The sequence below is a fragment of the Talpa occidentalis genome, unplaced genomic scaffold (assembly GCF_014898055.3).
Source record: "Talpa occidentalis isolate TD23 unplaced genomic scaffold, MPIMG_talOcc4v2.1 talOcc4.12, whole genome shotgun sequence".
NCBI lineage: Eukaryota > Metazoa > Chordata > Mammalia > Eulipotyphla > Talpidae > Talpa > Talpa occidentalis.
Window position 1 is genome coordinate 69,281,929 of NW_023601212.1, and position 26,066 is coordinate 69,307,994.

The 26,066-nt window shown below is 51.9% G+C and overlaps 4 protein-coding genes across 11 annotated transcripts; 1 reads left to right on the top strand and 3 right to left on the bottom strand.

Annotated features, from left to right (window-relative positions):
- The first annotated feature begins 3,637 nt into the window (after positions 1-3,637).
- Positions 3,638-9,023, top strand: B4GALT3 (beta-1,4-galactosyltransferase 3). 4 transcript variants are annotated; one of them, XM_054693534.1, is made up of 8 exons: positions 3,638-3,729; positions 4,586-4,660; positions 4,985-5,264; positions 5,771-6,006; positions 6,531-6,721; positions 6,821-6,943; positions 8,057-8,161; positions 8,281-9,023. In XM_054693534.1, the coding sequence occupies exons 3-8, from the start codon at positions 5,021-5,023 to the stop codon at positions 8,549-8,551; spliced, it is 1,170 nt and encodes a 389-aa protein (XP_054549509.1). In that variant the 5' UTR covers positions 3,638-3,729; positions 4,586-4,660; positions 4,985-5,020; the 3' UTR covers positions 8,552-9,023. The 4 variants fall into 4 exon arrangements, with proteins under 4 accessions (XP_054549509.1, XP_037362532.1, XP_037362533.1 ...); XM_037506635.2 differs by having other exon boundaries at positions 5,008-5,264; XM_037506636.2 differs by lacking the exon at positions 3,638-3,729 and adding an exon at positions 3,740-3,981 and having other exon boundaries at positions 5,008-5,264.
- PPOX (protoporphyrinogen oxidase) lies at positions 8,023-12,620 on the bottom strand. Of its 2 annotated transcripts, XM_037506634.2 has the most exons (12): positions 12,232-12,620; positions 12,004-12,138; positions 11,757-11,872; positions 11,483-11,615; positions 11,059-11,203; positions 10,777-10,967; positions 10,274-10,334; positions 10,016-10,134; positions 9,830-9,940; positions 9,588-9,734; positions 9,422-9,464; positions 8,025-9,341 (listed from the first exon to the last, which is right to left on the bottom strand). In XM_037506634.2, exons 1-12 carry the CDS (start codon positions 12,316-12,318, stop codon positions 9,199-9,201), a joined length of 1,431 nt encoding a protein of 476 aa, XP_037362531.1. In that variant the 5' UTR covers positions 12,319-12,620; the 3' UTR covers positions 8,025-9,198. The 2 variants fall into 2 exon arrangements, with proteins under 2 accessions (XP_054549507.1, XP_037362531.1); XM_054693532.1 differs by lacking the exons at positions 10,274-10,334; positions 11,059-11,203 and having other exon boundaries at positions 8,023-9,341; positions 9,888-9,940.
- A 685-nt stretch (positions 12,621-13,305) lies between these two features.
- On the bottom strand, positions 13,306-19,328 carry USP21 (ubiquitin specific peptidase 21). 4 transcript variants are annotated; one of them, XM_037506637.2, is made up of 13 exons: positions 19,152-19,328; positions 17,686-18,306; positions 16,844-16,903; positions 16,562-16,682; positions 16,244-16,355; positions 15,911-16,066; positions 15,366-15,430; positions 15,034-15,137; positions 14,764-14,850; positions 14,416-14,494; positions 14,089-14,196; positions 13,872-13,986; positions 13,306-13,672 (listed from the first exon to the last, which is right to left on the bottom strand). In XM_037506637.2, exons 1-13 carry the CDS (start codon positions 19,302-19,304, stop codon positions 13,582-13,584), a joined length of 1,872 nt encoding a protein of 623 aa, XP_037362534.1. In that variant the 5' UTR covers positions 19,305-19,328; the 3' UTR covers positions 13,306-13,581. The 4 variants fall into 4 exon arrangements, with proteins under 4 accessions (XP_037362534.1, XP_037362536.1, XP_054549510.1 ...); XM_037506639.2 differs by having other exon boundaries at positions 17,947-18,306; positions 19,152-19,183; XM_054693535.1 differs by lacking the exon at positions 19,152-19,328 and adding an exon at positions 18,905-19,049.
- A 624-nt stretch (positions 19,329-19,952) lies between these two features.
- UFC1 (ubiquitin-fold modifier conjugating enzyme 1) lies at positions 19,953-25,781 on the bottom strand. Its single transcript, XM_037506641.2, has 7 exons — positions 25,641-25,781; positions 25,356-25,478; positions 21,588-21,655; positions 21,292-21,355; positions 20,902-20,978; positions 20,601-20,691; positions 19,953-20,388 (listed from the first exon to the last, which is right to left on the bottom strand). Exons 1-7 carry the CDS (start codon positions 25,707-25,709, stop codon positions 20,308-20,310), a joined length of 573 nt encoding a protein of 190 aa, XP_037362538.1. The 5' UTR covers positions 25,710-25,781; the 3' UTR covers positions 19,953-20,307.
- Between the last annotated feature and the right edge of the window lie 285 nt (positions 25,782-26,066).

Sequence of the window (26,066 nt, forward strand, 5' to 3'; positions counted from 1 at the left end):
GGCCTCCCTGGTGGCGCAGGGGTTAAGACGCAACCTATGAAGCTATCCGCAGCCTCTGCAACATGAGTTTGATCCCCGGCCAGGGAACTACCCACATGGTGCAGCAGACCTCTCCTGTTTCGCCTGCTGCTCCCCTTGGCAGTATTTTCAGTCTGTTCTGTTCCCCACTCTGTCTCTGGTGAATCCTTTCACCCCCCACACCTCTAGCCCATGCCCCAGCTCTTGTATGCATAAATAAATAAATAAATAAATAAATAAATAAATAAATAAATAAATAAAAATGCCCAGAGAGAGATGGGGGAGCAACACTACTGAACAACTTACACAGAAATGACCTTACATAGGGATAGACTCAGAGTGCTTAAGTAGCCTAAGGGAGGGGAAGAGGCTGATTTATGGCATCCCTAAGTCTTTGTAACCAGCAACTGGCCCAATGTACTTCCTGAAGATTTTCATTACTTGGTTAGCTCTCTAGTCTCCTGACTCCCTATCCCCTCACTCTATTGTCTAGTCTTACTGTTACAGGGCAGGGAGAGGGGCACCCCAGACCCTGCTATGAAGCTGTTCACAGCCTCTGCAGTGCGGGTCCAATCCCAGCTGGCCAGTGAGCTACCCACATGGCGCAGCAGACCTCTCCTGTCTCACCCCGCTTCTTCTCTCAGCAGTGTGTTTCAGTCAGTCTGCCTGTTCTGTTCCCTACTCTGTCTCTGGTGAATCCTCTCAGCCTCCAGCACATCTGGCCTGAAACCCAGTTCTTGTAAATAAATCTTAAAAAAAAAAAAACAGGTTCTGCCATCGCCACATCAACACAAAACATATGAGACTTTAATGAAAAGGAACTTTAATACAATTAGGAAACAATACAGGAAAAGCAAAGAATATAGTTTCTAAATCAAGCATCCAAAGTTACCCGTCCCCTGTGGGTAAAAGTCCACCCAAATGGGATTGGCCCAGAGCAGGCCCAAAAGCCTGCCACAAGTGTAAAGCACCTTTCAGTGGGGACCCACAGAAAAGGATCAGAAACAACCAGACAAGTCTGGAAGGAAAAGAGCAAAATCAAAATCAAGACAAAAACCGCCATTGTCACCTCCCCACGGGTCTCTCACCTACATCTGTGTCACCCAGTCCACGACCAAAAGGCAAGCGCAGTTTCTTCACATGTCTTTCTGCTCTTTGCAGCTTCTTCTCTTCTCTTTAGCTCCACCTTCCGTTGAGTGGGGCAGGGAACCTGGAATTTCCACTTTTCCTGGGGACCACCCTGTTACATTACTGATCCCTTCTTTTCTCAGATTTTATTTGGGACTATTGCAACATGTCAAGACAATCCTATCTGGAGAGATTGGGCTCAATTGTGAGTGTGAGGGAATATTTACAGCCAAGGAGCAGAATGAGCTGGGTCTATGGGTGCAAAATTACTTCAAGGGTTGCAAGGAAGATTTTTGTTAAACCAATTTAATTCTTGGATTTGGGATTCTTGTTGAAGGCTGGTGTGTGTGTGGGGTGGGGGTGGGGGGGTGGTGTCTTCTTAAAATGATTTAGCAGGATTATTGCTAAAAGCGGATGGAGGTCCCAGGATGAAGCCTCTGAAAAGAGGACTCAGAGGAGCCTGTCTAAAGTTTGGTCAAAGAGAGTCTTTGTCAATACCTATATAAAAATTAATATTAGGGCCTCTCTGGTGGCGCAAGGGGTTAAGCACCGCACTATGAAGCAATACACAGCCTCTGCAGCACGAGTTCAATCCCTGGCTGGCCAGAGAGAAACCCACATGGTGAGGCAGACCTCTCCTGTCTCGCACGCTGCTCTCCTCAGCAATGTATTTCAGTCAGTCTGCCTGTTGTTTCCCACTCTGTCTCTGGTGAATCCTCTAACCCCCCCGCAACTCTGGCCTGTACCCCAGCTCTTGTATGCATAAATATATCTTTAAAAAATTAATATGAATAGATGAATATAAATAAGATTTTATTTAACTCGTGAGGGACTCTGCAGATGTTATAACTGGTTCAAAAAAATCTAAAGAACAGACACATTTATAGATGAAGAATACAGAAATGAATATGAATGGGAGGAAAAAAATTTTCACAATGTAGGAGGAAGTAGGGGGTTAACTGAACTCTATCAGACAGGACAGAATTTGCTATGGAGCAGAGTTGTAAAATATTACATCTGGGTATCTAAAGTATCTGGAGGATTTAACCAACCACAAATGGAAAATATAGACTATGTAGCTGTGGTTGTATCTGTACTGAACATGTACAGACCTTATTGGTGTGTCATTATTCCATATATACACATAACAACTATTTGCATAGCATTTACATTGTGTAAGGTATTATAAGTAATCTAGAGATAATTTGAAGCATAAGGGAGCATACGCCTAAATTGTATACAAATTCTAGACCTTTTTTACATAAGGGACTTGAGCTTCCTGGATTTGGAGGGGGGAAGGTTTCCCCTACTACCTCACCCCACTCCACCCCACAGATATCAAGGGGTAACTTGGTATGCCCAGTTAGCAAGGGATAACTGTAATTCACACAGAAACAGAATCTTCAGAAGTATAAGGAAGTATAAGGAGTCTGTCAGATTTCACACTAGACATCACTTCTTCTGAGAAGTCATTTCTAAATCTCCACATGTGAATGAGGTGCAATAACTAGGTTACCATGTTTCTTACATTCAGTTGATGACCTCCCTCCCCACCCCCCACACCCCTAAACACACACAAGACCATGAGCTTTTATTATTATTATTATATATATTACATCATTTTTCATTTTTGTACAATGTACGCATTTTCATCTTGGTTATAGTCCCAGTAAAATTCCCACCGCCCTTGTTTTGATCCTACTCCCTGCCCCCCGCCCCCGTAGTGTGTCTCTGGTTTAGAATTGCCTGTGGATTTTGATTTTTTTTTTATTTTGATTTTTTCATGACCTTTTTGAGAGATACTGAGAGTTGCTTCTTCAGGGTGAACATAGGCTTTTACGAATGCAGTATGCTAAGAGCAGCGGCAGCACATGAAGAACGTATTCCACGTTACCGGAGCGTCCATTTTACTTTACAGTTGGGGGGACGTTCTCACATGAAAGCGACCGCTGTCCCCTCGCACCAGCGTTTCCTAGTTTCATGAACGGATTCTATTTCGACGCCTGCGGACACCCTGGTGACACAAAAATGTAGAGAGCTGTCTGCAAACAAGTCCCCCGAGCAAGAAACAATTTTGACATTAAGTCACACGAAGCTGCAGGGGCGCGACTGACGCTCCGGAAAAGGGGCGCCCTCACCAGGGGGACCGGCCGTCGGACGCGCAGCACCGTCCCCCGCGCCCCTCGATCAGTCTCGCCCTGGGAAAGTCCTCGTTTGAGTTGCTGCGTAAGTCTGAGGAGCAGATGAGATGGCGATGAATCAGTGCTTGGAGCGGTGGCGTCCCCCCCAGCCCCCCTCCCCTCAGGCCCCTCCCCTCCCCCTCCCCTCAGCCCTCCTCCCCTCAGCCCCTCCCTCAGCCCCCTCCCCCCAGCCTCCCTTCCCATCCAGGAGGGCGCGCTCCGGAACCCCACGGCCGCGAGGCGCCCCGCCTCGGCCACGCCCCCAGACGGGGGGCGGGGAAGGGAGTCTATGCCCCGCCCCGTGACGTTAGGCTCCGCCCCCGATGCGCCCTCTCCTAAGATGGCGGCAGCGATGCCTGCCCGGCTGTCGGGGTGGCGGTGACGACGGGAAGCAGAAGCCCAGGTAGGTGAACCAGGGATGGTGGGGGTGGAGAGAGGCCCGGGAGAAAGGTTCGGGCGATTGGAGGGTGAGAAGTTTGGGGTAAAGGCTGGAAACGAGCTTAAGCAGGGAAGAGGGTCCCAGCTAGAGTATGGGCAGAGGCCGGTGGGCTTACTTCGCCAGGTAGGGTAAACGCAAGAAAGGGTGACGTGGGATGGGGGGCTCCGAAAGAACTGGGAGGTAACCCGCTGCAGAGCGCTGACCACGCCCCTCCAGGTGAGCTTGCCCAGGTACTCCATCTGGCTTTGCCCATCCCTCCCTCTTCCTACCGCGCTTCTTCTGTAAGCCTCCTTCCCCCACCCCCGCAAGGACTAGGGAAAGGTGGAAAAGGTGCAGGAGCCGCCCCCACCCTGTTCCCCGGGGCTGTTTGCTTACAGCTCCCAGGTGGTCACGCTCCCTGCACCTGCGGAGCTACCTCCCAGGCACGTGAAGAATGGAAAGGCACCTGTTTCTACTCCACCCTGGGTTCTCTTGAGGCCACTCCAAAAGTCCTGTCATGACTGCCTCACCCTCTGGAGAAAATGTTTCCTTTAACTGCCCTGTCCCCACTCCCCAGACTGGTCGGGCCTGTTGGAGTAGGGGGGGTGGTTAGGGACCTAGTGAACCTGACAGCCCAGGGTAGGGTAGAGGGGGCTCTTGCCCCTCCCTCTTATATCACCACTTCCCCTCCTGGGAGACCAGCCTCACCCTTATCTGGACTCTTGCCTCTTTGCTGGTGCCTGGTCATCCCTGACCACTGGTCCCAGCTGGCCCCAGGATTAATCACTTTTGGAGCCTGTGTGGAGCCTATGTTTGTCCTTTGTGACATTTCCAATTTTAGATAATGCCTCACATCACCGTCCCCCCGGGACCTCCTGCAGCCCCCATGATCGGGAAGAAAACAACTTGAATCTAGGTGAGTCTCTCTGTAAAATCGGAAGGGTGGTTCCAGACTTCTGAAATGGAGTAGACCTGAATGATATAGGGTTCTTGGGGATAGGGATTGAGAGTAGTTGGTAGAATTTGTTTGGGGAGGGGTGGAGTGAAACCTGGGCTGGACATGGCAGATGATAGGGTTGCTAGTGGTTACACTGTTTTATTCCTTGCATGATAGCCCACTTGTGCTCCCCTCTCCACTCTGAGACTTAGTTGTGTGCCTTTCTTCCCTCTTTATCCCTGAAATTATCTTCCTCCCCACCACGACCCACTGTTGCTTTGCTCTCTTCCTGCCTGCCCGCAGAGCTTTCCTCTCTCCCTCCACAGACTTCACCCCAGGATGTTGCGGAGGCTGCTGGAGCGACCCTGCACGCTGGGCCTGCTTGTGGGCTCCCAGCTGGCCGTCATGATGTACCTGTCACTAGGAGGCTTCCGAAGCCTCAGCGCCCTATTTGGCCGAGAGCAGGGGCCCACATTTGACTACTCTCATCCCCATGATGTCTATAGTAACCTCAGTCACCTGCCTGGGGCCCCTCCAGCTCTTCAAGGCCTGCCCTACTGTCCAGAACGCTCTCCTCTCTTAGGTGAGTACAGAAGGAAGGAGGTGAAGGCAAGGGTGAGGCATGGGGATAGGAAGATTTGGCCAGGCACCCGGTAGCAGGAGTGGGACTTGGGCAGGGGTTAATGTCATCAGGATGTGGACTGAGGCTGAGAGAAGGGACTTTGAATTTGGAGGATAGATTGGGTCACCACTTTCCACTGTCCTTATACTTACAGATTCTTCTTGCCTTGAGCTCAGAATTGCTTCCTTTGTAGATTAGCCCTGATTTAGTTAGTTGTAATTTTTTCTGATGTCTCTATCCCCTAACTGTAGCTTCCAACTCTGTGAGGTGGAAGAGTTATGAAACCCTAAAATAAGATAATAGCTAGGTAAGGATCCTGTACCATCCAGACTTTGCAAATCTGTCCAAATGATGGGGAGCTCAAAATTTCTGAGTGGGTCTTGGTGGGAGGATCAGAGGTGTTCCCTGTGGGTCCTTCTTTTCTCCTTGTCCCTCCAATCCCTGACCCTGCCGTTCCCTCCCAACAGTGGGTCCCGTGTCCGTGTCCTTTAGCCCAGTGCCATCCCTGGCGGAGATTGTGGAGAGGAACCCCCGGGTGGAACCCGGGGGTCGGTATCGCCCCCCAGGCTGTGAGCCCCGCTCCCGTACAGCCATCATTGTGCCCCATCGTGCCCGGGAGCACCACCTACGCCTATTACTCTATCATCTGCATCCCTTCCTGCAGCGCCAGCAACTGGCTTACGGCATCTATGTCATCCACCAGGTACCCGATCCCACTCTGTTCTCAATTTCTTATAAGGAGACCTCAAGTAAACGCCCTTTATGGATCCCTGAAACAGTTTTAGTACCGTCAGACTGGTGACTAGTTGGCACTATTCTGCCAACACTTTAGCCTGTTTAGGGTATCCCCTTTGCTTTCCACCCTCCATGATTCTTCCTTGGTTGAGTAGTTTGTACAAATTTGGAATTGGATAGATTTGGCCTAAAATTCTTATTCAGCCATCTGTTACATATGTGACCTTGAGCAAGATATTTCACTCCCTAAAATGAAGTGAAGAGCAATTACTAACTTGCCACCCATTTCACATGATAGCTGGTGTCATCATTAAATGCTCAACAGCAGCATGTATGTATCAGGCACAAACTGATGCCCCAAAAAAGGTGTTGCGTAAAAAAGAGATTATTTTTCTCCTTACCCCACATCAACTCTCTACTCCTTTCACTTTACACTTCAGCCTCTCTTCTCCATGCTACCTGCAGTATAATCAGCTTCTCATTGTCTTTCAGGCTGGAAATGGAACCTTTAACAGGGCAAAGCTGTTGAATGTGGGGGTGCGGGAGGCCCTACGTGATGAAGAGTGGGACTGCCTATTCTTGCACGATGTGGACCTTTTGCCAGAGAATGACCACAATCTCTATGTGTGTGACCCCCGTGGGCCCCGGCATGTTGCTGTTGCCATGAACAAGTTTGGATACAGGTAGAGGCGGGAGAGGGTGCTGGGAAGGAGGCAAGAAACTTCCTGAGTAGGGATATCTCCCAGAAGATTTGTGGAATCCAAAGATCTCTCCTTCCCCAGCCTTCCGTACCCACAGTACTTCGGAGGGGTCTCGGCCCTCACTCCTGACCAGTACCTGAAGATGAACGGCTTCCCCAATGAATACTGGGGCTGGGGCGGTGAGGATGACGACATTGCTACCAGGTCAGATTTCCTGCCACCTCTTCCCTTGCTTGCCCAGCCTGGATCTCTGTCCTCTGAGGCCACCCTGGCCTTAGCGCTGACAGCAAGAACCCTTAGCTCTCTACTCCTGCACCATGCCTACCCCTCTCCCTTTGCCTTTCAGTCTACCCAGGTCAGGTTCTATATACTGCTCCCGCTTTGTCCCTTCCCTTTTGATCTGGATGGTTATATTCCTGGAAGAAAACTCAGGAGTGTAATTTGGGATTCCAGAATTGGAAAGGGGCCAAGACAGTTTCATCCCATAGTCTGCTAGGGTTGCATCTAGACCCCTTCCTGTGGGGCTGCGGGAGGATGGGTTCTGCCCCTAGAGCCCAGAATCACTTTTTTCCCCTAAGCCTCTGCCACTGGCATGATGCCAATTCACTTTTTAGCACGTGAAACATTTTGACCTTCAGCTTCAGCTGGCCCAGTTTCCTATCTGTGAATATTTGGGCTTGCTGTGCTGCATCCACTGTCCCCCTCCCCTTGGTGCCCTCTTGTGTGACATCTTTATGAGTTACTCTCTCTGTAAATTTACAGCACCCAGCAATTTCTAAATGTGCACCCTTTCAGTACCTTCCCAGATTATCTCCATTGTGTGTCAGAGGTGGGGCTTCTTTCTTTCCAGGTCCTGATGAGCTGGTTCCACGTATCTAACATTGGGGATCCAGGGCACAGGGCAGAGGAGTCCAGTAGCTCTGCCACTACTCTAAACAAGAATTGCTGAGCTCAGTCTGCATTCCCAGCCTGTTTCTGTCCTGACAAGATGGCTTCTTTCCCCATACTTCCCAGTCTGCAGGGCAGTGCCTGTGGTCATTCAGGGAACAAAGGTGGGAGGTACAGAATTCTCCCTTCCAATTGTTTTAGGCTCCAGGAAGGCCAGCACCAGGCCAGGGGGATTTGGAGACATCCAGCTTTTACATTTCCTCTCCATTTGACTTGGCACTTCAGGCCCTACTACTCATGGTGGCTCTTTGCCCATAGACACAAGCAGTCCCTTCCTGACTGGCCTTAGTGCTTTCTTTCACGGGGGGGGGGGGGGGGGGGCAACTTTCCTCCATTGTGGATCCTCCAAGGTGCCCTCTTTTCTCATAGGGTGCGCCTAGCTGGGATGAAGATCTCTCGCCCCCCCACATCTGTGGGCCACTACAAAATGGTGAAGCACCGAGGAGATAAGGGCAATGAAGAAAACCCCCACAGGTAGGAAAGCAATTGTTCTTAGCTCCTCCGGGTCTGCACCCCAGTTGGTAAATGACACCAGGTCTCTGGATTCCTGGCTGTTCCTTCCTGGGTCTTAGTCTTCAACCTCTAACCTGCAGATTTGACCTCTTGGTCCGTACCCAGAATTCTTGGACTCAAGATGGGATGAACTCACTGACATATCGCCTGCTGGCTCGAGAGCTGGGCCCACTCTATACCAACATCACAGCAGACATTGGCACTGACCCTCGGGGTCCTAGGACTCCTGGGCCCCATTACCCACCTGGCTCCTCCCAGGCCTTCCGTCAAGAGATGCTGCAGCGCCGGCCCCCTGCCAGGCCCGGCCCTCTGCCGACTGCCAACCACACAGCCCCCCATGGCTCACACTGACTCTTTTCTGCCCACTGTAATCATGAAACTGCATCAGAGTTGTTCTTTCCCCACCTGCAGCTCTTCTCTGCTCTTGGAGAGGAGCTGTGTGGGGGCCAGGGACCTCTCCTCACTGCTGGACTGGAGCTGGGCTCCTGTAAACCTGGGAGGCCCTCTTTCTAGGGTCACCTAAGGGTTATGACTGTGAATCCTTGATGTCATGATTTTATGTGATGACTCCTGGGAGTTCCCTGCCCCTGGGGTGGGAGCAGGGCTGGATCCCGAGTCCCTTCCTCTTCATGGAAAGAAGAGAAATCCGGCTTCTCCCGGGACCTCTGTGAATATTTATTCTATTTATGGTTCCTAGGAAGTGTATTTGGTGAAGGAAATGCCTCCCTGTGTGCTCTGCCAGTACTGGAGTAGTTCCCTCTTCTGGACCTGGCTCAGGGGGCTGGAATTTTGATATATTTTCTAATAAAGCACTAAGTCTTGCCTCTGCTACTGCTTTCTGCATTCTGGGCACCCTTTGCCTGTTTTTGCCCCCTACCCCTATCTTTATGCACATAGGTGACAAAGAACAACCAGACCAAGCCAAGCTCTGGTAATGTTTATTTCCCAGGGTGGGAGAATCCATGCCAGCAGGGACAGGAAGAGGTGGGAGCTGGGGATCAACAGTTAGGCTCTGTGCCCAGGACCCGGATTGCTGCCTGGCGCCCACTCTCTATACAGTCATTGACTGCAACCCCTTCGTAGGAGGCCCCAGCCAGAGTCAGGGGCAGCCTCTGAGCAGCCAGGAATTGGGTCGCTGACTCTGGAAGGAAAGGACAAAAGGCATGTTGTAGCTGGGGGTGTGATTTCTTGTCCTGCAGCCCAACTGATTTCCCAACTTACCCAGTTTTTGCCAGTGGCCAAGTGTATACTGGGGGATGCAGTTCTGTGGAGAAAAGAGATATGGGGGGAAGTTTATTATTGATGTCCCAGGCCTTGGAGGATGGATAAGGACAAATACACTAGTCCTGACTTGCATAAGCACCTGAAGGGAGTTCACCCTACTCACTCTGTGTAGATGGACCAAGCAGTGATTTGGTTCCTTCAGTCCTAATTGTGTGGCAGCTGCTTTCTGTGCCTGCTGTTGGAACAGCTCCTGAGATAAGACAGAGCCCCTGGCTTCCAACGACTGTAACCAGGAACCTCCTAGCATCACCTAGGGGGAGACAGAGCACTAACCAGCCTGGCCTCACCTCTGCTAAGGTACAGACAGCCCTTGAGCCCCCACCAAGCAAAGTTGCCTCCTCTCACAGTTACTCTGAGGCCAGGGGGGCTCCCATCCTGCTCAGGGAAAGCAACTGAGTCATACACAATTCCCAGGACGCCTGGATCTTCTGAGGATGGCACCAGATGTCCAAATCCCTAGGGAAAAGGAAGCAGCTGGGTCAGGAAGGGAAGGTTCTAACCAAGCCCACACCTCCCCTTCCTGGGTCATACCTGAACAGGCAGACGAGCTCCTCGGTATTGTAAATTCACCACAGCCACAGACACAGCGGTGATAGTACTCAGGGCCTGAGCCAGAGGTGCAGCTTGTGCAGGGAGCAGCTTGCTGAGCACTGGGGGAGACAGCAGGGCCTGCTTCATGAATATTTGCACCATAAATCTGTCACTCTCCCAGGATTAAACTCAGGGGCATGGTGTGGAAACTAGTTTCCCTCACCCTGGTTGGGGAATGGGAGGGCAGCTATCCCATACCTGAAGCTGGAAGGGCACTGATAACATGGTCGGCCTCCAGGCTGCTGCTCTCTAGAGACACCTAAGCATGGAAACGTTTGAGAGGCACATATCACAGGTATTTTGGCTGTTTCCCAGGCACTCACAGGGCAGGAAAGACCAGGTGCTGACCCAGGAGGAAGACTCAGAGTGACTACAGTCAGCACAAAATTTGCCTCCTATTACTCCAGGAAATAGATTAGCCAGAGGCCAGGGTAGCTGCCCTGAAATGTTTAGGGAAGGGGGGTGGTTCTTTCCGTCTCTGAGCCACTTTATAAGCACTACTCTCCATAGACTTGGGTCAAACAGTTGAAGGAAGGTCCACAAATGTGGCCTAAGAACCTGGGGTAGCCCCAATTCAAATAGTTTCTAAGGCAGAAAAACAACAAGCAACTCCAGTTCTGCCAGGTCTGACCTGGTTAAAACATTTAGGCAAAGATGAAAACTTAACACACAGTTCAGTTCATTCCTGGGGGCTCTCCTACCTTCCAGCGCCCTCCTGCCTGGAGGCTAAGCCCACAGACTGGCTGGCCTCTGAGAACACTGACCCCCCTACTAGTGAGGTGGGTGTCAAGAGCCTGAGGCAATGTCTCCAGGCCTCCTCGGAGTGACCACTGGCTCCAGCGCTCAGCTCGGGCCTGGCGAATGAGTGCTGAGTCTGGCTGTGGGTGCCGGCCTGCAGAGGAGGAAACCGTGAAGATTCATTAAAATACAACCCTGGTCTACAGTCCTTAATCTCTTCATCCCTTGAACCAGTCCCCCCTCACCTGCCCCCAGCAGCAGCCCCAGTAATATGGAACGGTGGGTCTGCTCAGCTTGGAAGAGACTGGGAAAGCAGGACCTGATGCTGAGCTCCTGGCTGTTGCCTGCAAACACTCCACGGCAGAGACTGTCCATGGCTAGAGACGCCACCTTAAGGGCGAGACTGGGACTGAGAGGCCAAGGAATACACTGGCCTAATTCCATTGCCCTACTAGATAGGGAAAAGGATGTGGTTGGGTGCAGTCCCACTATGGCAACCACCAGAAGGAAGTGAAGGCCTTCATCCCCAACACAGCTGTAGAGACTACTGGAAGGAAGAGAAAAGGACGTGCCCAAATATACAGGAGAGTCCCTAGGTGGGTAGATGTGAGGAGGGGCTCTGTGGCAGGTTTACAAGAGGAAGGGTTTGGGGCTGCTGGGCAGGGTCACCTCAGGTCCAAGGCGGCGCTGGGCAAAACTGTGGACGGTCTCATCAGGGTCTTTGCCTCGGGGTGTGGTCAATTCCTTCAGACCGGCCCAAAACAGAGGTTTGGAAAAGGGGGGTGAAGGGCGCAGAAGACCCCTGCACAGAGGAAGACACAGAGAAGACGAGACGCTGGTTTACCTTCCCAGATCCAGGGGGCTCGCCTTTGGCCCCCTCTTACTCACTGGGAGGTAAGGAAAGGAAAGGAAGGCCTCTTTGGTAAGGAGGCAGCAGCGTTACCTGAGGCCGGAGGGCAGGGCGTGCAGGGCGCCGCCCACGTATAGGAATCTGTTGCGGGCGGCTGGGTGGTCTCCCCGGACCGGCAACACTTCGGAATCCAGGCCGAGTTCAGACACCTGCTCTCCACAAGGCCGCGGCCAGAGAGAGACAGGGTCAAGGAACAGGGTGGTCCTCCGCCATAATTCCTTCCGTTCCCCCTTCTAGTGCAATCCGTACCCTGCCCTGGGCGCTCTCCGCAGCCACGTACCAAAAGCAGGGTCCGGGCTCCCAAGGCTCCCGCGGGCCGGATTCCTCGAGGTCCAAGTTCAAAGATGGCTCCATCCGGCCCTCGGACAGAGCGGATCCAGCCTCCCAGCCGCTCGCTGCCCTCCACCAGGACCACCTGGGGGCCGGGGGGACAATGCAACCAGACTCGAGGTGCACGGGGTGAGAAACGCGGAGGGGTCCAAGGAGCTGCCGGGTCAGCGGGGCTCACCTTCGGGGGCCGCGACGCCCGGCTCAGGTGGTAGCTGGCAGCCAAGCCGCTGATGCCTCCGCCCAGCACAACCACGGTTCGGCCCATGGAGAGGTGCGATGCCGGCAGGATGTTCCCCTCAAGTCCACTGGTCCGGTCCCGCCCAGCACTTACTGCTTCAGAGAGACAGGGAGGTCCGCGTGGCCGGGGCTCACCCGGCGGGGAGAGCAGAAGGTGGGGGGCCTCCAGACCTCACCCCTCGCTCTGGGTGCGGAGGCAGATAAGGGGACCGCCCCTGCTATCGGCAGGCTCAGTTAGGGGCGCGGCAGCAGGCGGGCTTGGAAACTCGGGTCCCACCGCGCACGAGGCCCGGGCGGCCACTCCGCCCCCACCATTTTTGGTTCCTCCGACTCGCCGTCTCTCTGTTCTCGGGGCCCGCCCACGCCCTGCTTTCCTGCGTCCGGATTGGTGAGTCCGGGAAGGCCCCGGATCACACTCGCCAATGAGAGCGCCACCTGCCGGGGCTCCCCGAGGAGCGCGGCCCGGGGTGAGCTGGCTCCGGGCCGGAGGGACGCCCTGGGGCCGGCCGGCGCGAGCCTGAGCGCGGCGTCTGCGTTCCCCAGCTCGCGCGTGCCGGGGCCTCTCAGGGAAGGCCCCCGGAGGGAGAGCAGGCAGGGACAGAAGAGGTCGGCCCGTGGGGAGGCGGCTCCATAAACAGCATCCTGATGTTAGCAACAGCCGGGGCCTGCGGGAACTCGGGCCGCCGGGCAACGCGCTCGTGTTTGTCAACAGGGTCCTTTGGCGCCGCGTCCCCCCAACGGGCAGCCCCGAGCCCGCCCACAGCGCCTGCCCGCCAGTTCTGGGTCTCCGCAGCCCGCGGGTCAGCGTGCTTTTCTCCTGTCTCTCCCGACATAAATAGGCCTTCGCCGTTTGGGCTACGGTGGCACCGGCACGTCCGGGTCTGGACCCCCACCCGCCACGCCTCCACTTACCCCCGCCTCCCCCTCCACCCCAGCCTGAGGGCGCCGCTCTCTGCTCAAAGAGGGGACAGGGCCCTGTCCTCCCTCTGCCCCCAAGCACAACTACAAGAACGTGACTTTTTTCTTAATAAATTTATTCACAAAAAGTGATTGAGAGGGTTTGGGGGCTATACATGGGCAGGGTTCTGGGTTGCTCTGTACATGGGCTGGGAGACGAGAGCCTCCAGGTGGAAGGGTACTTTTCAATAAAAAAAATAATGGGAGCTACAACCACCCCCTCCCCCCTCCCCGATTAAAAAGACACAAAAATAGACGTCTCTGAGGTAAACGGGGAGCCTGGGGCTTAAGGGTGTTGCAAGGGTTTCACAGGTGCCAGGGCTTAAAGGGGATGTCACAGGCACCGGGGTGGCTCCTGCATCAGTTGGTAGAACAGCACGTAGCCCTCACTGGATGCCACCTGGTTTTCACTGACAGGGGAGACACTAGGAAGAAGGGAGATGGGGAATTGGGTGTGATCACTGCTGTATATTCCCTCCTTCCCTCTCAGCATCCAAGGAGAAGTTAGGATGGAATCCCCTCTCCTTTCACCAGGTACTCTATTCCCCTGGGGCTTCCTGTTAGGGAAAGGTGTCAGGGCTTCAGTGGGAACGGGGCAGGGGCCCAACAGGAGGCTGTTCTCACCGAGAGTCATTGTAGACATGCCAACCAGTCTGGCACCGGCACAGAGCTGTGTAGTGGCCATAGTGGACGCTGCCCGAATGGTTGCAAAGGGCATACAGCTGATAGATGGGGCTTCCTGCAAGGTGAGACTGGATCAAATTCTATATTCAGAGTTGTGCCCCCCACTACCTTCCCTCCCTGTCCAGTGGCTCCTTAAAACCTTCCTGACCAAACTCACCTGCTTTGTCACTGGCAAAGTCCCCTAGGCTCAGTCGCTGCAGTGGGAAGTCTACACCTACGGAACTTTTCTTGATGGAGCCTCGGGAGGCGGAAAATCGATTGAGATCTAAACACTGGTTAAGGAGAATTTGAAAGGCAGAGGGCCTCTCAAGGGGACTGAGGTCTTGAATGTTGTCCACCCCCCTTCACTAACACACACTGGGAACACAGTGTGGCAGAGGTGGATAGCAGGCTTTTCCTAAGGAAGGAATGCCCAAATGTACAGCCTCTGAAAATACGGAGAATGACAAGGACAGGAAAAATAAGAATGTGGAGATTAGGATACGGAGCACGAGGATTCGGGGGAATCTTTGTACTGTCAACTTTTTGGTACTTCGTGTTTTCTGCCGACATCGATCACACACCTGGATAAAGGTCAAATGTCAGGTTCATATGCTCCTCACCTCAATCAGCCTTTCCCACACCCTAACCCACATACACATTTACTGTGCTCCCCATTACTTCTGTGTCCTCTGAGCCATTCCCCTTTGTCCTCAGAGTACAAGGACTTATCTGAGACACTAACACAAACCCAGACATACAAATAATTGCTCCCCAGATTGAGGCATCATGCAGCCCCTTTTACCTATGTGGTGTCCTCCCCTGATCTCCCACCCTGTGAACCTCTACATACTGGGGCATTCTCCGATTCTAGCTCCTCTTCCTTGGTGAAAAGGCTGAAACAATCCCGCAGAGACACCTTGCCCCCAGCAAATCCTTTCTAGGGGGAAAGGAGAATGAAGGGTCAGCAGGTTCTGAATTTCCAACTCTTCTCAACCAATCCAGGCTTCAGTTCTGCCCCTGACACACACACACAGGGTTCCCTCCCACACTCTGGGGGTGGGTAGAGTTGGGTCACAGACCCCATGTCCCAGCCACCCCTGGAATCCTCTGGAATCCCCACCTTGGGGATGGGCAGGGACAGGTCACAAAAAACCTCGAAGGTCGTGGAGCGATACCCACAGGCCTGGCACTTGAGGCAACTTTTCAACTGGCCCACAAACAGGTCTAAACAGAAGCAAAGAGGCAGGAGACATGGTCATTTTGGATCCTGAGATGCTTCTCTGGTTCCCACCCTTTGCCTAAGTTCTTTTCCCACCACCAACGCTCCTAGCAACCCATTCACACCATGTCCATTTTCATCATTCAGTCTTACGCACACATCCTTTGATTGTATCTGTTTCTTTCCTCCAAGCCTGCACTGCCCCATGCTCTGCCCCATTCCATGTTCCATACCCACAATCTTGCTGTCCTCTCGCTCCAGGTAACGCTTCCACATTAGGTTGGCTCGGTCATCATCACTACCACAGATGAAGGGAAGTGGGGAGCACCCATCAGATAGCAGGAACTCTGGGCACCCCCCCAACACTGACATGCTCCCCAGAGATCTGTAACCACCCATGCCCCAGCTCCTCTAAATGTCAAGGGTAAGTCCTTCAGAGGACTTTCTGGGAAAAACCCCATGAGAAGAAAAGGAGTGCCGGCAAGGAAAGAGCAGGCTGTCTTCTCCCACTGGCTTAAAACCCGTTATGTACCTTGTTGTAAATTCATTATCCCCTCCTCCCTCAATATGGTAACATCCCTAACACTACACTCTGCCTCCATCTGCATCCCTGTCTCCCTCCTCCTCCTCCTTCCTTCCTCCTTCTGTACTGCTTCTCAAACCATTTGCTAGTCTGTGTTTCCTTGGACCCTACATCCTCAATCTTGCCTAGCTCAGTTCTGTGTAGGATGAATGCTGCTTGCTGATAAACTAGAAGAGGGAGAGGGAGCAACCCTACCTTAACTCAGGTTCTTCTAGCAGAGCCCCTCCTCGACGGGGTGGCGAGGGAGCTGGGTTGTTGGCCAGGATTGGTGGAGCCCGGCGGCCTCGTCGGTTGATTTCAAGGTGTAGCCGCTCCATGAGGAGCTTCAGGAATTCTTGGGCATCCTGCTGGCTACAGCCAGACAGAGTGTGGGCTATTGACCCCCACCCAATCTACAGACACAATCCCCTGCCCAGATATTGTCTCACTTTTTGCAGAACATCAAAGGTTCAGAACAATGCTGCCAGGCCCGTGTTTGGCCCTACCCCCAGACATGGTGAGAAAGCCCATACCCTCCAGCTCTCCCACCTGTATCCAGAGAAGGAGGGTACATATTTCTGGAAGACAGCTCGGAATCGAGTAGGATTCACAGCTTCGCACGAGTCAGGGTGCCACAAGGCACCAATCACATCTGCAAAGGCTATTGGAGTGGGAGTGGGGAAGGAAGACAAAGATTAGTGACTGTAGGAGGCCCATAGGGTTGAAACCACCTCTAAGAAAGCAGGCACTGGAAAATACAAATACTGTGGCCAGATTTAAGGGTTGGGGCCACCAACACTGGTACATGAACCTACAAGGAGTCAGGGAAAGAGAACTGAGAGGAGGGATCAGAAGTGGTCACCCCACCTTCAGTGAGCTCTTGGGCTCGGCCCCCTCCAGGCACCTCTTGCCGGAAGTCCCGCCGCAGACAGAAGTCCCGAAGAGGCCGAGTGCTGCTCAGACACTGTAGCACAGCATTCAGGAAGCACTAGGAAGCAGCAGACATGGCCATTATCTCTCCAGACCAGTGCCCAGGCAGCCTTAGGAGTTTCAGCACGCACCTTCCCCAAGTCAGCAGCCAACCCCCTCCCTGCGCCCAGCACCATTTCATATCCCCTTAGAGAGGACCAACAGGAGAATGGCTCTCACCGTGTTTCCCAGGTTTCGGAGGCCAACATGACCAGAGCCCAGGAGCAGGGTGTGATGTGCCTGGGAGGTCAGAGCATAATCAGCAAGCTCCCACACACCCCACCTGGCATTTCTGCCTTTCAATAGCATGCCCCCTCCTCCACCCCATACTGTACCCCTCAAAACTCAACCCACTTTCCCTTGCTGGGTATCGGGATCTCCCTACCTCTCTGGCCATGAGCAGCAAGCCCATCACAGTTGAGCGCACCACGGACTCAGCCATGGCTGTCCCTCCCATTCCCCACCTACTCCTCTGCCTAGCTAGCCGGCGCTGCAGCTCCTGAGGCAACTCCCCAAGCACTGGCATGGTTGCCCAGCTGCTTCCCACTCCCACTTTGCTACCCCCAAGGCCCCCTCCTGCCCCCGTGGCCCCTTCTTGCACCCTCTCCTGATGGCTCCAACTGCAGTCAGCCTAGCTCACTTAGCTCTGGAAATGGGCAACCACACTAGCTCAGATGTTCTGAGCCTGCCTCTTTCCAGCTCCAGAGATTAATTAGGCTGAGGCAGTGTCCTAGGAGAGATGGTGCAGCAAGGGAAAGTAAGGGCCTGGGGATCTAAAGAAGAATTCCAAATGGCTGGGTTAATCCCCCAGGGACTGAAATGGCACACCATGCAAGGGAATCATAGGCTACCCAGCAAAGGGTCTATGGGGCTCAAGGGTACTTAAGAGAGGAGAGTCTGAGCTGCTGTAATGAGAAGTTGAGGAAGAAACTTAAGGGAAAGGAGAGTGATATGATGGCAAGAAAACTGGAAGCATGGAAGAACGTGGGCATGGAAGACTACGTGCACTGGCAAGTCCTCACCATCTTGTCATTGGAGTAGAAAGGTTCAGAGGGCCGGGCAGATATCACGTGGAAGGAGCCATGGGAAGTAGGGGGTTCTGTCCGTATGCTGAGCAGGGTGGGGGGCCCAGGAAAGCCCCCAAGGCGGCGGAGAGAGGTGCTACGTCTCAAAGTGGGTGGCTCAGGCCGAAGTGCCAAACGGCTCAGTGCAGCCCCTAGTTCTCCAGTACCTCGGTGCCCACCCAAGGCAATGCCCATGGGGCGCAAGTCCCCGCTGCTCACAGACTTGGAACGGGCAAGGTTGGTCCGGGATGGAAGAGGCAGAGCCACAGTTGGAGGTGGTGAGCCAGGCAGCGGAACTCCATGATCTGCCCGAAGGGGGCCTCTAGGTCTAGGGCCTGACGTCCGTCCCCGTCCAAGCTCCAGTTTCTTGAGCCGTTCTTCAGGGGGACCTGGCCGGGGAGGCAGAGGTCGTAACATGGGGTTTGGCCCAGGGGCTGGGGTTCGGCGTTCCTTGCTGCGGGCTCGGGGGGCAAATGGCAGCTTGGATCCCACTCGGGGCTGGACATTAACAGGTGGCTCTCGGGTCCGGCCCAGACGGTGCTCAGAGGCCTGTGGCATTGTGGACACCACAGGCTGGACCTGAGGGAAAAAGATAGTCAGATTTGATAGTTCAAGGTTGGTGGGAAGCTAGGCTATGAGACTAGTTTCTTCTGTAAGTACTGAAGACAGGCACATGTCTATTTTATCACTGTCTCACTAGTACCAGGCATAGTGTTAGGCATAAAGTAAATCCTTAGTATACATTTGGTAAATAAATGAATGAATGACAGCAGTCTGCGCTGTGAGTCTTTCTATATTCGTCATCCCTTTCCTTCCTTTCCCACAGAATACCATTTTACTGAAAAATCAATGGTAGTTTCTATCTCTGTGGTCCTTATAATTTATCGGCTCACGACAAGTACCCCCACACTAGGCTAGTCTAGTGGGATGTGCCCTGGGCCACTTAGAACCGCTGGTTAAATGGGGTGTGGCTGGAAGGATAACAGCCCCAAAGCCAGCATTCTACCCTCAAAACCCATGCCCCCCTCCCCCCCCCGTTGCAAATGAAGCCGATTAAATGGGTGACTCGCAAGTCACTCCCTCCCCCACTCCTGAGCTCCAGCTTGGTGTCGGGGCTCAGGGACACTGGCAGTAGAGAGAGGTCGAACAGCCTCCTCCAGACCCCCAATCTCGGCACCTCTCCCACCACAGCAGGGCTTCAGCCGGGTCCGCCCCCCTCGAGGGCAGAAAGGCCGCGGCCGCTGATTGGCTGCAGGGTCCAGCGGCGTATTCCCCGCGGTCCGTGGATGCTATTCCTCCAGCCAGTGCTGCCGGGCCCTGTGGGGACCCCTGCGACTCCACCTTTGTGGAGGGCGTCCTCTCAGGTCTGTAGCCGGCTTCCCTCGGCCCCCCCACCCCACCCCACATAACGTTCTGGCCTGTACCTGTCCCCTGGTGAGGCGGCGGGGGAGGCCAGCCGGGGCAAGGCCCCGCTCAGGGCCACCCCCTCCTACCCCGTGCAGCCTCCCCGCGGGCCTGGCTGCAGCTCCAGCCACAGCTGTCGCCCAGGTCTCTCCCGCCGCAGGGGCCGCCGCCATCTTTGTTGGTCCCGCCCGGCCACCGGCCACCGGCTTCACTGTCTCCCACTGCGCCTGCGTACCCACGCTTGGCATCCGCCCACCTACTTCCTCCGCGCCTGCGTAAGCCCGCCCCCTGAACCTCGTCGCCGACTCCATGGAAACCCAGCCAACTTTAGGGCTGCCAGTTCCCAGCCCGGCCCCGCGTGGTCTTGAAACCATCTTTCCAGAGCAAGTCCTGGAACATAGGGTCCTGTCGCCCGACTTGTGGCCCACAGGACCGTAAGTCTGACAATCATAATGTGGGTCCCAGGCTTTCAGCACAGATCTTTCCCAGAGCACAAGCGTGTGGGTAGCTACACGGTCTAGCTGCAGGCCAGTGGAGAAACATCCAGCACTCCACATAGGGATGGGAAGATCCCTGAGGGCGGGGGATGCTGGCCCAGCAAAACTGTCCTCCAGCAAAGGACTGGGCTCACCGCTAAAGAATAAAGGCATTATTTCAGTCCCAGGGAGAGCAGTATTCAACTCCTTACCAGAGTATCCTCCATATAGTTCCTATAAACTATACTCTATATAAGGTACGGACAGGTGTGTCCATTGATTGTGACAAAACAGCATGGTTATACATGTGTCTTGGATTTTAGCCTGCTCACCCGCTGTCAATAGCCATCAGTGAGAACCACAGATCACCAGAATAAGCAGATTTTATTGTCAAGTTATCTCCAAAAACCAAAAGGATAACATACCCACTTTCAGTCACCCCAATCCCTCTAGGATCTCATATTTCTCAGACACCTGGAGAAGAAAGAGAATTGCCTCTCCATTTTCCAAAGCCCAAGGCTTTCCCCTTCCTGCATAGACTTAGAAAGTTTGTAGCAACACTGTTGTTGTTTTTTGAGCCTTCTATAGCTACTTAGTGACAATTATGGATTAAGAGGGGGGAAGCAGATAAGTAAGAAGATCCATGCAGGAAATGTAGCCTATCAAATGTCTCTCTGTCCTGCTTCTGTGGCTTGATCCTTCATTGGTTGCACTTCTCTTTATGCTGAATCACGCCCTTCTGAATCAGATCAGGGATTTCCACCGCCAGCCATGGACCAAGCTGCAACAGAAGGGAGACCCTGTGAAATTACTAAGACCTAGTCAAGGCCTCTAATTCCATTAGAAGCTCTTTTCCAGAGAGAGAGAGATTCTAGGGGAACATGGCCAGGAGAAAACACTGTTAGCTCTTGTTTACTTTCAGTTAATTTTTTTCTTATACTACCCAGGTCTTAGCCCCTTCCCCCTTTATATGTCAAATACCCTAAAACTTACCCCCAGAGCCATGAGGTGAGCTAGACCAAACTTGGGCACATTCCTGGCCCACAGAGGCTTGAAGTGATCAGTCAGACATATTTTGCCCCCCCTACGAGAGGGACAGAAGGAAGAAGGAGTTGAGGTGCTAAGTTTACCATAAAACATAGGAAGCCTCTTGGGAATACAGGAAGACTACTAGTCATCAGAATTGAGGACAACTAAGTACTTGGTAGAGGGCAGCCTGGAACCCCTCTAGGCCAACAAACTCTGGGAATATTGGTTGCCTCCCAGAGTATTCCCATCTCTCATTCAGTCCTACCTGTACATCTTTGCTGTTTTTCCATCCAGTTCAGGGACTGCAATTTCTGGAGCAGTAGTGGGATATGTGATAGGAATCTGGAGGAATTATAAAGCCTTCATAAAACAGAATCAGAATGAAAAGGAACTAATCTAATTAAGCACACATTTTTCTTGGTTGAAATGACATGTTTGACAAAACTTACCAATCAATACATATACACCAGGATTCTGGACGTGGAGATGAGTAACCATAATCTACGCTTGCTTCAAACCTCAGCTTTCCCTCCCATTTTTTTTCTTTTTCTTAAACTTTTCATTTTGAAAGTTTTCTCTGATCCCTCTAAGAAAAGTTAGCTTGCTAACAATCACCTTCTACTAACTTCCATATTTTCCACTCCATCATACTCACATCAAACTCGATGTCAAACTCATACTTGAGGAGGTCATGGATATACCAGCATTTTCCAAACCACCTGTAAGAAAAACCAAACTTCAATCCAATTTGCCTATTCTTCTCATACTAAAATGGCATCCATTAGGCTTAGGTGACCAGCCTGGAAGATGCATAGAATGGAAACGGGGGAATTTTGGAGCTGTGGGAGTGAAGAAAGCTAATATGAGGCACAGTAGGACTGGCTGTGGGACACCAAAATGCTCAAGCCATGTAAGATTTCCACCCCATACCTCCCGAAAGGGTCTGCCTACCGAGTCCCTTCCTTGTTGGACTCCAGTCGGAACCAATCATTGTCCGCATTCTTGTTGTTCTCCACATACTAAAAGCAGAGAAGGAAGTCTTTGAGGGAGGAGTTGAGACCAAGGGCAATTCCCCTTCCCTCAAAAAAAAAAAAAAAAGTGTGTAATTACTTTCTCTCTTAGTATGTCTGTCCAATTTTTTTGACATAAATAAAGCTGACAAAATTTCATGGTAAGTGGGGGGCTTTCCCAGATCAGAGAAGAAAATACTTGGCTTCCACTCAATTTTTTAGGTGCAAAAGACTTGATGATATCATCGAGGTTCCCTTTACACTTCTTTTTTTAAAAAGATTTATTTATTTATTTATACAAGAATTGGGGTACAGGCCAGAAGTGTAGGAGGGTGAGAGGATTCACCAGAGATAAAGTGGGGAACTGAACAGGTAGACTGATGAAATACACTGCTGAGGGGAGCAGCGGATGCGACAGGGGAGGTCTGCTGCACCATGTGGGTTGCTCCCTGGCCGGTGGGGGATCAAACTCGTGCTGCAGTGGCTGCGGATAGCTTCATAAGTTGCTTAACCCCTTGTGCCACCAGGGAGGCCCTTATCTTGGTTTTGACAAGCACATTACCAAGTCCAAAACTTTATCTTTTAATCCAGACCTTTTCTTAGAACTTCAGACTCCAAGTCCTTCCTGGTGGCGCAGGCGGTTGAGCACCGCACTTTGGGCTGTTAGCAGCCTCTGCAGCACCGGTTCGATCCTGCCTGGCCAGCAAGAATCCCACATGGCGCAGCGGACCGCTCCTGTCTTGCCTGCTGCTCTTCTGAGCAGTGTGTTTCGTCAGTCTGCCTGTTCTGTTCCCTGCTCTGTCTCTGGTGAATCCTCTCACCCTCCCACGCATCTGGCCTATACCCCAGCACTTGTATAAATAAAAAATATAAAAATTAAAAAAAAAAAAGAACTTCAGACTCCAGTATCCAACTATGTATTGAAAGTTCTAGCTTTACTTCAAAGGTACCTCAAACTCACATTAACCTGTGGTCTTTCAGACCCGTTTCTCCACTGACCCTCAATGGAAAATCATTTCCGGGGGCTGTCATCCAAGTCGCTCAGTCACCCAAATCATCCCTGACCCTCCCTTTCCTTTTCCTTAATTCCACCAATCTTTCATGAAGTCCTTCTGATTTTACTTTATGCATATTCTTCAAATCTAACTCTTTCTAACCTCACCATAACTAATCACTTTATTTTTTTTTAAAGATTTATTTATTTATGCATACAAGAGCAAGGGTGCAGGCCAGAGGTGTGGGTGTGTGTGAGAGGATTCACTAGAAACAGAGTGGGAAGCAGAACAGGTGGATTGACACTGCTGAGCAGCAGGTGAGACAGGAGAGGTCTGCTGTACCATGTGGGTCTGGTCAGCTCCCTGGCAGGAATCCATACTTTGTAGTGCTGAGACTTAACTTCTTGCACCACCAGGAAGGCCCAACTAACCAGTTTAGACCATCATCTTCTGCTTGGGTTAATGACAGTGTCCTAACTTGCCTCCTACCTTTAATGTTATCCCTGTCAATTCTATTTTCCTCTCTACTGTCACTGCAATTGATCTCAACCCAAATCTGACCATGTTAGTGCTCAGCTAAAATCCTTTAAAGGTATTCCACTAGGGCTTCCTTGGCGGTGCAGGGAGACCCTAAGTCTCAGCGCTGTCAGGCTATCCCCAACCACTGTGGCATGAGTTAGAGCCTCAGCATGGCGGAACTGACCCACATGGCGCAGCTGACCTCTCCTGTCTCACCCACTGCTCCCTCCACAGTGTATTTCAGTAGATGCTCCTGTTCTTCTCCCCACTCTGTCTCTGGTGAATCCTCTCACCCCCCTGCACCTCTGGCCTAGACCACGGTTCTTCTATGCATAAATAAAATTCTAAAAAATCTTAAAAAAGGGCCTCCCCTGCTGGCGCAGCAATTGAACACTGGGTTGCGAAGCTGCCCGCAGCCTCAGCAGCGCCAGTTCGATCCCTGGCCACCAGCGAGGGTCCCACATGGTGCGCAGACCTCTCCTGCCGCGTGCTGCTCCCCTCAGCAGTGTATTTCGGTCCATCTGCCAGTTCTGCTCCCCGCTCTGGCTCTGGTGAATTCTCTCACCCTCCCGCGCTTCTGACTGTACCCAGTGCTTGTATAAATAAATAAATAAATCTTTTTTAAAAAAAAAAAAAAAAGCAAAACTTAAAAAAAAAAAAAACTTCATTATTTAAAAAAAAAAAAAAGGTATTCCACCACCTCCAGGGTAAAATTTAAATGCTCAAACCTATCTTTTAAACTTGTAAATCATTCTGTCACCTTTCCTCATACACATCTTGCTATTTCTTGCTTCTGTGCCTTTTTTAGTGCTGTCCCTTTTGCCTTAAAATGTCCTCCTCTGGGCCTACCTGATGGCATAGGGGTTAAGTCTCAGCGCTATCACCACGATGGCCTGAGGATCCAGGGAGCGAACCCACATATGGTACATCAGATGTCTCCTGTCTTGCCCCCTGCTGCCCTCAGCAGTGTATTTCAGTAGATCTCCTGTTCTGCTCCCCACTCTGTCTAATGAATCCTCTCAACAGCACCCCCACCCCACCCTGCCCCCCTGGCCTACACCCCTATTCTCATATGCATAAATAAATAAAAATAAATCTTTTTTCTTTTTTAAGTCCTCTTACCCTCAAGTTTTATCAAGCTCACTTATGTTTTACCCTTAACTAAGGCACTGCCACTTCTAAGAAGCTTTTCCTGACCAGACCCTAGCTGGATTATCTCACCTCCTGCTCAGAACATCGTAACAATTTCTCTTTCCCTCTCTCCGCTTAAAAACATTATTATAAAATGGGCCTCCCTGGTGGCGCAAGGTGTTAAATACAGCACTGTGAAGCTATCTGCAGCCTCTGAAGCACGAGTTCTATATCCCAGGACGGTTAGGGAACTACCCACAGCAGACCTCTCCTGTCTTGCCCATTGCTCCCCTCAGCGGTGTATTTCAGTCAGCTGCATGTTCTGTTCCCTACTCTGTCTCTGGTGACTCCTCTCACCGCCCCCCCACCTCTGACCTGTACCCCAGTTTTTGTATGCATAAATAAATAAATCCTTTAAAACAAACAAACAAAAAAAAAACCCACTCTGCTTTTTTCAGCTTTGAGTCCCCTTTCTAGGTGTATAATAAATGTGTTTTAAGTGATGAATAAATGCAGCAGGAGAGCTGGTGGCCTTTGAAACAGATACCACTCAGGGAAGTCAAACTTTCTTCTCTTTCCACAAAAGGGAAATTAACAGAGAAGATGGTTCTATCATGTGAGCTCAGCTCCTTAACTCTCTATAACTAACATCTACTTGAATTTTCACCCCTATCATGTAATCCTCCCTCGCGAAGAGTGAAGAAGATAGCAAAGAGATGCGGACTTGACTTAGGGCCCCAAGAATTCCTTCTGAACACCTTACTCACATCCACCTTACACACCTGGAGCCAGAAAGACACGTCATCTTTCAGGGAGGCGTATCCCCAACATAACTGATGCTTTCAGCCAGAACGTCTAGCTGAACTGTGGTTCCTAACCTGAATCTATTCTGCCACTTTCTCACCACCCCAAAATCCCTGAGCCCCGCAATCGTACAATGTCTAAGAATTTAGGGGGATTCAACTTTAAAACCGGAAGCGACTTCCACACGGAGCATATTCCTAAGGACACCTGACCAAGCGCAACCCCTTTACTCTGCGATCTGCCGCAGATGCCCAACTGACCCGAATAAGAGACTGATACTCCTCCTTGAGTCGCTGCACCCACAACTCGCGATCTCGAGGTCCGGCGTTAGTCTTCAGCACCGGGATCTCAGACACAACGCGCCGCGTTGCCTCGTCAGCCATCTTGGACCAGGGCGTAAGAGAAAGGCGGAAGTGGTATTGCCTGTGATTTACACCCAGGGCGCTGCCATCTTTACTTTGGGAAGATGGGGCGTTGGACTCCCTTAGGACTTCGCTGTGTGCTCTCCTAATCTTGTAACGGGGACAAGTTCGGTAACTGGTTACCTGCTGTGGATGCCACGGAGAGAAGAGGATCGAACCGGACTGTTCTGTCCTGAATATGGCAGATATCATTAAAAAGAATTCCGCAGCTCGCTCATTGGGTAACTTCCGCTCTTGCTCAGAGAAGTAATCTCGGAAAACCCTTCCGGACACTTCTCAATCTTGGAGAGTTGTTAGAATTCCAGAGGGTTCTAGGTGCAGTTCCAGCTCTGCGCTAAAATGCGCAATTCACTTGTTTCCGCTGGTAATAATCTTTCTTAGCTTCCATGCCATCCTGCTGAGGTCCCAGAGATTTAGAGTTTGGTGTTGTTTTTGTCTTTCGTCAGCCTGCTATGTATTTCTTTCTGTGTTTGTTTCTTTTTTGTTGTTGTTTTTTAAGATTTATTTATTCAGGGGCCTCCCTGGTGGCGCAGCGGTTGAGCGCTGGGT